Source organism: Culex quinquefasciatus, chromosome 2, assembly GCF_015732765.1.
Source record: "Culex quinquefasciatus strain JHB chromosome 2, VPISU_Cqui_1.0_pri_paternal, whole genome shotgun sequence".
Classification (NCBI taxonomy): domain Eukaryota; kingdom Metazoa; phylum Arthropoda; class Insecta; order Diptera; family Culicidae; genus Culex; species Culex quinquefasciatus.
In genome coordinates, this window is record NC_051862.1 from 47807080 (window position 1) to 47819279 (window position 12200).

General features: G+C 37.6%; 1 protein-coding gene across 1 annotated transcript; it reads right to left on the minus strand.

Moving 5' to 3' along the window:
* Positions 1-2749: 2749 nt before the first annotated feature.
* Positions 2750-9316, minus strand: LOC6044269. Its single transcript, XM_038256410.1, has 2 exons — positions 7887-9316; positions 2750-3565 (listed from the first exon to the last, which is right to left on the minus strand). Exons 1-2 carry the CDS (start codon positions 8107-8109, stop codon positions 2895-2897), a joined length of 894 nt encoding a protein of 297 aa, XP_038112338.1. The 5' UTR covers positions 8110-9316; the 3' UTR covers positions 2750-2894.
* Between the last annotated feature and the right edge of the window lie 2884 nt (positions 9317-12200).

A 12200-nucleotide genomic window follows, 5' to 3' on the forward strand; every position in this document is an offset into this window, starting at 1 on the left:
TTTCGGACACTCGATTTTTCTTATGAATCGCACAAATTTGAACGAAAATTTTAGATAATTGCATTCTTTAGGTCTCAAATAAGCTGTTAACATCAAAACATTCGATATTTTGTATACAAATTTGCTAGAATTTAAGGAAATATTTCAGGTGAATATTTAAGGAAATAAATATTCTGTGAAATATTTCAGTGACATGTTTCGCATTTTTGGTAAACTTACAGTCTTATTTTATTTTATTGTTTTAACATTGACTACAGCGTCCAAACAAATTTGAATTAAAAGTTTATGTTAGATTTCATCAAATTACACAGTTTTGACAATTATTATGCAAACATAATAACGCAAATAAATGATAAAACGAGATGAGGTGTCCGGGTTTCGAAGCGTCCTGGAATTCGAATCATGACGTAATTTTATGTTAGAAAAATCGATTATCCAAAAGTGATGGGACTTTTTACAATATTTTTTTTTATTTTCAACATCCAATTCGAGTTCTGCAACCCCTGTTAAAAAAATCTTTAATGATTGATTGCTTATTTAATAACAAAAACGTTTTCTAAATACTTCATCTCCGCCGTTTTGATTGAAAAATTCTAAATCACTTAGTTCAGGGGTTGAACTTGAAACCTCAACAATCAACAATGAAACAAAAAAAAAATGATGGGTCAGTCATCCGAATCCGTAGTGATGTTTTTTTCAAGCTCTTCGGATAAACGAGTCTAGACTGTATAAAATTGTCTATTCTAACGTTCAAATTAAAATCAATATTGCGGATTTTATTATGCAGATATTTTTCAAACACAAAATCATTGCTGATTAGAATATTTTTTTCAGAACGCTCAAGAAATATTCTTGAATTATAGTCTTAAAATTGTACAGATATTTTTGATTCAAGTTTTAATGATACAAAAATTGGGAGCCATTAAAAAGTCGATACTTTGGCAAAATTCACAAAAAAAAACAGAAGATAGTTGGGAGTTTGTGACTTTTTGTCAAAAAGTCAGAAATTCTTTGCCAACTGTTTAGAATTTTTTTTCTATTTCTTATGAACTTCTTGGTAACATTCAAATAAATAACGATGTAATACAATTCGTCTTAAACAGTTTTTTTAATTCAAATTTTTTATGACTATTTCTTGATTAAATTTAATTAATTTGCATGGAAACCCATGACTCATATGATGTTTTGATAATTTTCTCTAGATTTCAAACATTCTATAATGTTTTTAAGCCATACACATATCAAATCATATCGGATGATGATGGCATGACACAGTTCTTCATAATTTTGAATTCAATATCAAATATCTGATTTAGTTTAGCTGAATAAAATGATATGAGTTGTCTTTCAACAACAACAAAAACGAAAAACAAAATTAGGTTAAATTATTATGAAGGTATAGCTAAATTTCAACAATCATTACTAGGGTTAAGTTATTTTATTTCGTTTCTTTTTTTTAACATTCCTAAAACAATCAATTCCACTTTGAGTTTGGGCATACATTCAAAATTTTGAACGAAATTATTTGCTAAATTGTTGATTCCCTTTCACTTTTTAAAATACAGTGGTACAAAATACAGGTAAAGCTTTACTTTTATTTGATAAAAATAATCATCAATCTTTTTGAAATAAATGAGAAAAAATCAAGTTTTTTTTGCAAGCATCTACTGATTGACGAAAACTCAAAGTTGATTTTTTTGCAGCTACAATATTTAATTTAGACTTCAAAACCCAATTAGAAGTGTTTTTCATACAAGCTCATAGATTTTTCAAAAAACTATAGCATAATAATTTCTGCGTCAAAGCGTTCTTTAAATTAAAAATAATATTTTGATTTTATTTTATATTTATGAAGCTTATGTTTTTAAGACTTATTCTTTATTTTTCTCACTAAATTAAACTTATAGGAGCTTCAACCTTTGAAGAATTTTTGAAAAAAAATTAAAGTTTCTATTTTTATTCAAAGTGTTCAAAAAATAAAATTGTGATAAAGTTCCCACTCTGAGTAAACAAGCACTAACCGGATAATTCTCCGAAAAGTTTTATTCGTTTTTGTAAAATCTAGAGCGAATATCCGGATATCCTTGCAACGCTAAAGTTTGATTTAGTTGCCCATTCTTAAACGTTCTGTAGTTGTTCAAAAGTCTTTTTATAAGGCAGCTTCTCTCTACACAGTTATTCACTGCCCTGAAGGTTTTTATTTACTTAAATTTCTAATTTAAATGTTAATTCAATCAATATAATGTTCGGGCTGTTGAACCTACATTTCTGATTAAAACGTTTTAAATTGTATCAATTTATTAACAAATCGACTAGAATGTTTGGCAAAAAAGGGAATCTTCCTTTAAAAAATGCTTATTAAATTTTAAAAATAATACTCTACCGAATTTAATTTGAAGAACCCATAGAAAAATAAGGAAATTAAAAAATATTTTTTAGTAAATAAAACTTATTTTAAATCACAAAATAAAATGTTAGCAAAACGGATTCAATTTCAAATAATTAAATTAGGGATACTTGTTGATACTATCGATACATATAAAATCAATGAACCCTTGAATATGGTTATAAAATTCCATTTATTCCTGTGAAACTGGCAACCAACACTCACCTTTCGTTACCCAACAACCCATTCAAAATTAATCCAACTGCATCATGCCCAAAGACGACATCCCATCCAATGGCTGTGATCAACAGAAAATCTTCACCATCCCCAAATAAAGCAAATCAAACAAAACACACCGCCAAATTCCGAATTCAACAGTCTATTTTTATTTCTCAAACTCATTAACATTCAATCCAAGACTAGTTACTTCTAGTGTAGCTTACAGCAAAGGGGTATTATAGAGAGATCAAAGGATGGCACATCGAATCTAACGTGGACGAACTAACTCTTAGTCTTCCTCGTCGGCGATCGGTTGCCTCATCAGTTCGTTGAACAGCACCTGCTGCATTTGGAGCCGCACCTTGAGCTTCACCGGCAGGGGAAGCTGCCGCAGGTAGGGGTGAATGCTCATCAGGAAGTGGTAGTCGTCGTCCTGGGCGGGGGCTCCTCCAGCAGCCGCCACCGTCGAGGACGACGTAGAAGGGGCGTTCTGAGAGCGACGCCGCTTACGACTTTCGAGGTTGATCGGCTGCTGCTGGTGATCGAGTGGATGTTTCGGGGTGATGGTGATCTCCGGCAGGTGCATGGTGTCCGGTTCTTGGAAGTGGTTGAAGTTGAAGTCGGTTTCCGAGGCGGGTTGGCCGTTGGAATCGCCGTTGGAATCGCCGTTGGATTCGTCACGTTCCTGTTTGACCTCGGAGTTGGCGTGGGAGTGCTCCTGCGGGGAAGGTTCCTCTTGGTTCTGCACGAACTGCATGATTTGATGGAGCTCATCTTGGGCGGATTCGCCGTCCCCTTTTTGGTCCAGTGTTGGGAGGACCTGCTCGCGAAGGAAGGCCAGCTTCCGGTAGTGAACCCACTTGGACACGTAGCGAGCTTCCGGCGGGGAGTAGAATTCCTTTTTGAGCTCCACCCGGAAGTTGTCCCGAAGTCCTTTCCACTTCATCATGAGGAATTTCTCTGGAAAGGAGAATTTCAATGAATTCATTAATTATTTGATAAACTCAACAAGTCATAATTAATTTAGCCATGGCTGGTCATACAGAATAGGCTGAACCTTGAGAAAGGATTTTCTCTTCGTTTTGCAGTCTTCGGAATTGATGAAGGTTATGTTTAGAATTTTCAGAAAAAATAGTTTAATAGTTTATTTTGCTTTTTGATTCTGTTATATTATGTAACGGTTTTTATGAACATCCCCGCGTCACGCATTTCGTGGACGCTCCCCTTTAAATGTCATTCATCTTTCCTGTCTCTCTCTGTCTTCCTCATTCATTCTTGTCGCGAGTACGGACCTGAAAGGACGTGTCTGAATAAAGTCGAGTTGTTGTGAATCGTAAATCGCGTCTCATTTATTCGTACTAAAACATGGTGTCAGAAGTTTTCGCGGACAACTAGTGGATTTCCGGCGTCATCGGTATAACGCGGAAGGTTCCTGTGAGGAGATTCAACGTCGGGCGGCCAAAGAATCATACGCGGAAGTGATCGGAAAAGTTGCGCTCTTTGTTGCGAACGTGTGCGATCCTGTCCGGCGGCCATATTTCTTTGTGCGCGTTTTCGAACTGTTGGAGATTTCCCGGAAGTGAAGTGGAGAAGAAAATTCGAGAAAAATGGACGCTGAGCAGTTCAAGATGTTTATGAAGCATCAGGAGAAGGCGCAGGCGGAGCTCATTGCATCGTTGCAAAAAATGGTCGTGAAGCAGTCAACAACGCCGGCCGCTGGAAGTTCGGCGGGCCCCGCTTTGCCGCTTCCCCCTCCGCTGGAGCTGGCCGGAGACATGGAGGCAAACTTTGAGTTTTTCAAACAAAATTGGAAAAACTACGCATCCGCTGCTGGGATGGACGGTTGGCCGGACACGATGAAGAAGCAGAAAACGAGCATACTTCTGTCAGTGATCGGAAGTGCTGCGCGCCAAAAGTATTTCAACTTTGAGCTTACGGTGGCAGAGACGGATGATCCGGAACTTGCTCTGGCAGCAATCAAGGAAAAGGTAGTGCGCAAACGGAACAAGTTCGTCGACTGGATCAATTTCTTTGGCCTTTCGCAAGATCCGGACGAAAGCATCGACGACTACCTGAGGAAGCTGAAGGTTCTGTCGAAGTCATGCCAGTTCGGAGCTCTCGAGAAAGAAATGCTGCGGTTCAAGATCGTCACATCGAACAAGTGGCCAAATCTCCGGACCAGGATGTTGGGCATGCAGGACCTGAAGGAAGATGCGGCCGTCGACATGTGCCGCGCCGAGGAACTCGTTGTAACCTACGGCCAGGTCGTGGGCCGGACGTGTGATGATGTCAAGAAGATCCGGAAGAAGAAGGAGTGCAAGTTCTGCGGCGATTGGCACGAGTTTGAGAAAGGAGTCTGCCCTGCTTTTGGTAAGAGGTGTAACCGCTGTGGCCGGAAGAATCATTTTGAAAGAGCGTGCAAGTCGGACCGGCGAAAGCGATCGAAGAGCAGGCGGAAAGTGCACAAGGTTCATCGAGATTCTCTGGAAGATGAGGAGTCGGACAGCAACGAGTCGAGCAGCGGCAGCGAAGCAAGCGCAGTGATCGGCAAGATCGAAAACTCGCCTGAACTTGGAGGCCACGTGACGGCGGAGCTAGATTTCTACGTCGACGGTAAGTGGCAATCATCCCGCTGCAATTTGGACACTGGTGCCAACACAAGTCTCGTGGGTTACACTTGGGTAACAACGATGACCGGATGTGCCAGACCGAAGCTACTACCGTCAGACTGCCGCCTGAAAAACTTCAGTGGAGCAGAGATTCCTGTCCTCGGTGCGATCGTTGTTCCCTGTCGACGCGATGGTCGCAAATACAAGCTTCTTCTCCAGGTAGTGAATGGATCGCACATTCCCTTGCTATCAGCGAGAGTGTGCAAGATACTGAAGCTTGTACAGTTTTGCGACACCGTGTCTGAATCTTCGTCTCTGTCGGAAGAGCCAGTGTTGGAGATCAACCGAGTCCGTGCTTTTCGTCGTGGTGGCCAAAGCGGAGAAACCGGAGAGGACCATCAGCAGCTGATTCAAGATCTGCCGTGTGTTGGTTGCTGAGCAAGATGCTGGCATCCAGCGTAGCCGCGTAAGGAACCCAGGAGTTGAACGCCCCATGCTCGAATTCGTCAGTGTTGAGCAGACAGCGAGCGGGAGTCCTCGAGAGAGAAAAAGCTTTTATTTATTTATTTCCATCAAACCTTTAAAAATTTACAATTTACTTTTTGTTAGGAAAGGGAGGATGTTATATTATGTAACGGTTTTTATGAACATCCCCGCGTCACGCATTTCGTGGACGCTCCCCTTTAAATGTCATTCATCTTTCCTGTCTCTCTCTGTCTTCCTCATTCATTCTTGTCGCGAGTACGGACCTGAAAGGACGTGTCTGAATAAAGTCGAGTTGTTGTGAATCGTAAATCGCGTCTCATTTATTCGTACTAAAACAGATTCCACAAATTGTATTCCCAAAATACGTGTTTAATTTTAAATCTTTTTCAAGTCATAAGAATTTTGAGTAAAATCTTAAAATATTAATATTATTGCAATTTATAATATTTTATGAAGGAAAAGCAAATCTGCATAAAATTGTTTCAAACAATTGAAAAAAAATCCTACATTTTTAAAGCATCTTACAGTTTCAATTTTGTGCAAAGTGAGTTTTTCTCAGTGTCATTTAATTAGCCCTATTTTTTTAACTCGCAGTATCTCATTAGTTTTTCAACATATACAATTAAACTTTTGTGAAACTTTCTGCTCATTTGAATACAAATAATTTGAAAAAAAAATAGAAGAAAGAGAAACTGTTGAAGATTTTTAAAGCGGTGGCCATGAATTTTAAATTGAAAGATAAAACATCTTAAGAAAACAAATATTTTTAGTTGGTAGCATTTGACAATTCCAAGTATAAAAAATAAAAGTTTGAAAAATGTTCAATCAGTAATATGTAATTAGGAATTCAATAAATAAATTTTAAAAATTATTCTCATCTTATAATAAGACCGTTGCAAATATATATTTTTTAAGTTTATGTCCCTCGGCTCTGACCAAAGAAGAGAAAGGGGCAAAAAAGTTGAAATTCAAAACCACACTTTCAACATTTGAATGAAAAAAGTGTTTTAAAATGCATTTTACACCAGTCCAGTTGTTTTTCAATAATTAGTTTTCAAAAATTCTTAACACTGTGCGCAGAAAAATTCTTATTTTGCGGTAAAAAAGCAAGCATATTTTTTTTAATTAAGCCTCTTAAAAAAAGAAAAGATAAGACATGAAGTCGTAAACATAAACTCATAAACAGCAGTACAGTCCAAAATCGATTTTTATTATTATCTTAAATTTGATGGTCCAGCTTAAGAATGACCCATAAACTATTATCCGCGCACCACCAAACCGAAATGCGCATCTCTGATGTTGCGCAAAAAATCCGTTGCGCCGTACAAAAACTGAGTGGTTTGTCAGAAGCGTATACATCAGCCTGAGGCGCAACAGGCTTTGACAGGTTGCGCTCGTATTTTGATTTTTGTCTGCCTTCACAATACTTTTAAGTGATTTAGAATTTGTAAATCCAAGATGGCGGCCAAAATGGCGGTGACAACATAATAAAAAATGTTTTTATTTATTTAAAAGGAAATCAATTTTAAAATCTGAAGCAACACGAGAAAAGGGCGGATAAGCATTTTAATAGCTTGAACTGTTTAGCTTATTCCCAGGCTAACTATAACTTTTTCACAAAACTTGAATCGTCTTCAGCTACCTTACAACACTGCGAGTTTTGTTAAATAGTTACTTGTTGCCTCGGATTTTGCAAAAAAAAATCCAGCTGTCAAAATGCTTTAGCGCCCTTTTCAAATGTTGCTCCAGAAATTTGAATCTCATACCTCGAATTTGATGTTTAAAGTAAAAAAAATGCGATAAAAAATTTTGGTCATGATTCGATTATCCAAAGTCCCATACAAACCTCCGCATAATCGAAACTTCGGATAATCGAGGCTTTGGATAAGGCTTTGAATTTAATTGAAATTGAAGATCTTTCAATAAATTGAAGATTTATATTTTGAAATGCCGTTTTATTTTATTCCGACTTAACTTTTGTTGTATTTTAAGGAGACATGCTATTAGATCTTATTTATTGAATTTATAAATTAAATTATTTTTAACTGTTTCTTCGAAAGAAACTAAGTTGGTAAAAAATTTTTGGTTTTAATCAAAATGTTCAACATTTTTCTTTAAATTTCAGTTAACTGGACACCCTGTTTTGCTGCTTAATATCACGCCAATGGTCCCCCTTTGATACTCACTGTTCGTTTTCAAGATGGCCTCCAGCTGATCCCAGGTGTCGGCGTACTCCTGCTTGTTGTGCTTGTCGAGCCGGTTGTAGATGACCGGGTAGCGCTTGATGAGCGCGATGAAATCGTCCAGCCGGAAATTGGCAACCGGCCCTGGGTTGAGCGCCCCGCGGGGCATCCGGGTCCAGAGCTTTTCGTAGATTTCACTGCGCGTTTCTGCACTTATCGAGTCCATTTCTTGACAGGGACGCGGGGATATTGTCGCTGGCCACCGAGAACTAGACGCGTAATAGCGTGTCCGCCGGACTGAACCGAACTAAAAACGCTAAATTTAGAAGCCCCCTTTGAGATGTGTGCATGTGTGACTGTGTTTGCGTGTGCGAATATTTGCCGGGCTTAATGTGCCAATCTCGCACACAGTCACGGAATGCCCGGGAATAAGCCTTCGGTCGCGCCGATTGTCACAGCAAAAATTCCTAGAATGTGCCGTGTTACGAGCCGAAGCTGAATTTATCGGAGAGGACTCCCCGTGGCAGGTTAAGGCTGTGTTGGTGCTCTGCCAGTGTGTGTGCTGCATTATTCGCAAATACGACTCTGGCGCGTATAAGCACAAGCATTTCGGTTCGGTAAGCACTTGCGAGCTGAGCGCGGATGATAACAACAACAAATTTGCACAGAGAAAAGCCCATCGTGGTGAGAACGAAGTCGACTGAAGGGTAGAAAAATATTTGAAAAAGTCCTGAAAGTAGAATAAATTTATAAATCTTTCTAAGAATTCTAATTGATTGGGAAAAAATAAAAGGATCTAGAAACAGATTGTCAAATCTTAAATTAAAAAAAAAACTCGAATCAAGTTTCAAAAACACCAACATCAATAAGTTCTTCCTGGATGCTTTCTTCGGACTGGCTGCGCTTGTGTTCGATTAGATTAGATTAGATTAGAAATCTTTCTAAGAATTCTAATTGATTGGGAAAAAATAAAAAGATCTAGAAACAGATTGTCAAATCTTAAATTAAAAAAAAAACTCGAATCAAGTTTCAAAAACACCAACATCAATATATTGTTATCAGCGGCTCCCCCGTCCAAAATAAGCACTTCCACGGCACGATATCGGCCCAGTAGTAGTGGTGAAGACTAAAATATAGAAGAAGCCAAAACAAAACAAAAGAATTCTCCGCGGGGCAGCTAACGCTTAGAAATGTTCCCGTTGGTGGATTCGGCGCGCTAGAGCCATGCCATGCTTGTTTCTTTTGGATGCACGAACGGAGCGCGCTCAAACATGTGGTTGCAAAGGCTTGCTTGGATTCGATGAGAGAAAAGCCGGCCGGCGTGAGAGAGAATCGAAATGCCGGTTATTTGGGGATGTTCAGCGAAAATTGGTGCGAGAATATACTTTTTTTTTTTATTCTCATACACTTTGAGCCGTTGCAAATATATTTCAAAATTTATGTTGCCCCCAACCCTCCTCCCACCCCCCACCTAAAAATAAGATTTTCAAAAATGGTTATTTTATGCGCAGTTCAATATTTTGTGTGAATAGTCCAAATATAAAATTTTTATTTTTTTTATAGTATTACAACATTTTCTGAAAAGTTCTAATGCTGTTGCAAATATTTTCATGTTCATGTCCCTTGGCAAAAATTATAAAAAAACATTAAGCTACAAATCATTGCTTCAACAATTGAATGAAAAAGTGTATTAAAATTCATTTTACAGCAGTCCCGTTATTTTGTCCCGTTTTCGAAATATCCAAATTAAAACATTTTTTTCGCGGAATTTTGCAGTGTTGTGCATCGCGATCTAAAAAAAACATATTTGAGCCTGTGTTCAGTTAATTAAACTTGAATTTCCATTAACATTTTGAAATAAAAAAATGCCTTCCTGACTAGATCCACTTTAAAAAAAATATTTGCAACGGCCTAAGGGACTATCCATAAACCACGTGGACTCTTTTTTAAATCTGAGTCAAGGGAATGATGGGACGAGAGGAATCACAAATCCGCTTAAATAATTTCAAGATTGTTCAGGTGTAAACCAAAAAAGCGATCAAAAGTTAAAGTGGATGGAAAGGCTCTTTACTGCTCATTTAGTAGTCGGTGTACAAGACGCCATACTATTTAACCATCTTCTTGCGTATATTTAATTTTGCAGCCCAAAACCAGTAATTGAGCTGAAAAAATAAGATTAATTTTCAAATTTGCTTGTTTTTGATTTGTGTGCACCTACGTCAAATACCAAGAATGTTTACTTTTTACTCTTTGGTCTGGGCGATTTGGTCTGACAGCTTTGTCATGGTTTAGGAAACAGCACCTTCTTGGTAATAATAGAAAAAAACGTTACTTAATCCACCTTTAGGTGGTTGGTGCCTTCCTCTCATTTATAGAGTGATTACAATCCCCTAAAGCAGCGATTCTCAACGGGGGTACCGGGCCTACTTGATTTACATGACAGGGGGTACCAGCCTAGAATAAGGTTGATAATCGCTGCCCTAAAGTGTCCACATGTTTATGGATCTCCCCTAACGTGGTCGCAGCACCTAAGAGGTCCTAATAAAAATAAGTGATGAGTAAAAAAACAGACTACCTACAGACTTTTTGTCAAGATTATACAGACACGGTCTTTGAGGAAAATGGCATCCCTCTTCACGCCTTTTTCGTGGCGAACAGACCCGACCAGTTGAGGTTATGTGAATTCAGACCATTTTTTAAACTGCTTGTAATATAAGATATGTAAGTCAGATCTTAAAAATTCTTACTCCACCTAAAAGGTCTTCTCATATGCTTTCTAAAATATATGAAAAAAAAAACAACCTTTTTATCATAATTTTAATTTAATATGAAACAGTTTTTTAACATAACTCTTTAAATACATGATAAAACTGCATGAATTTAAATAGCAACTTAGGGGACGTTAAGAGCGAGTTTTTCACCGATGTGAAACAGGTAGTATCGAGGTGCTCCGATTTGGATGAAACTTTCCGCGTTTGTTTGTCTATACATAAGATGAACTCATGCCAAATATGAGCCCTCTACGACAAAGGGAAGTGGGGTAAAACGGGCATTGAAGTTTGAGGTCCAAAAAACATGAAAATTTTTAAAATTGCTCGCATTTCCGTAAAACTTTGTCAATTCCAACTCTCTTAGATGCATTCGAAAGGTCTTTTGAAGCCCTTTAAAATGTGCTATAGACATTCAGGATTGGTTTGACTTTTTCTCATAGCTTTTGCAAATTACTGTTTAAAATGGATTTTTTTAAAACCTTAATATCTTTTTGCAACAGCCTCCAACACCCATACTCCCATAGGTCAAAAGATAGGTAATTTCATGGACTATAAGCTTACGGTATTAACTTTTTGGCCAATCGCAGTTTTTCTCATAGTTTTACGATTTTTCTAGAGCAAACATTTTACAACGTTAGTTTTTGCCCTGTAGGCCAAGAAAACGGCACTTTTTGGTCTCAATTTTGACATATTCGGAATCCTCAGAAAATTTTACATTAGATTGAGGTGTTGGAATTAAGAATTTGATAGGAAAAAATGCCATTTAGAATTAATTAAAATATTATTTAGAATTTTGTCGGATTAGGGGTAAAACAAGTTTTCGCCTACTTGATACAGCATTTGACGTATTGATCATAGAGTAAAGAAGATCTATTTCTTTTTTCAGAAATGTTTTATTAAATTATTTTTTAAATCAAAATTACATTTCCAATACTCCTAACTTAAGTGAAATTGACCGAGGATTCCGAATATGACAAAATTGAGACCAAAAAAAGCCGTCTTCTTGGCCTACAGGGCAAAAACTAACGTTGTAAAATGTTTGCTCTAGAAAAATCGTAAAACTATGAGAAAAACTGCGATTGGCCAAAAAGTTAATACCGTAAGCTTATAGTCCATGAAATTACCTATCTTTTGACCTATGGGAGTATGGGTGTTGGAGGCTGTTGCAAAAAGATATTAAGATTTTGAAAAAATCCATTTTAAACAGTAATTTGCAAAAGCTATGAGAAAAAGTTAAACCGATCCTGGATGTCTATAGCACATTTTGAAGGGCTTCGAAAGACCATTCGAATGCATCTAAGAGAGTTGGAATTGACAAAGTTTTACGGAAATGCGAGCAATTTTAAGATTTTTCATGATTTTTGGACCTCAAACTTCAATGCCCGTTTTACCCCACTTCCCTTTGTCGTAGAGGGCTCATATTTGACATGAGTTCATCTTATGTATAGACAAACAAACGCTGAAAGTTTCATCCAAATCGGAGCACCTCGATACGACCTCTAGAACAAACCGAGCAGAATCTACAAATACTGCCTCTTAAGACTGA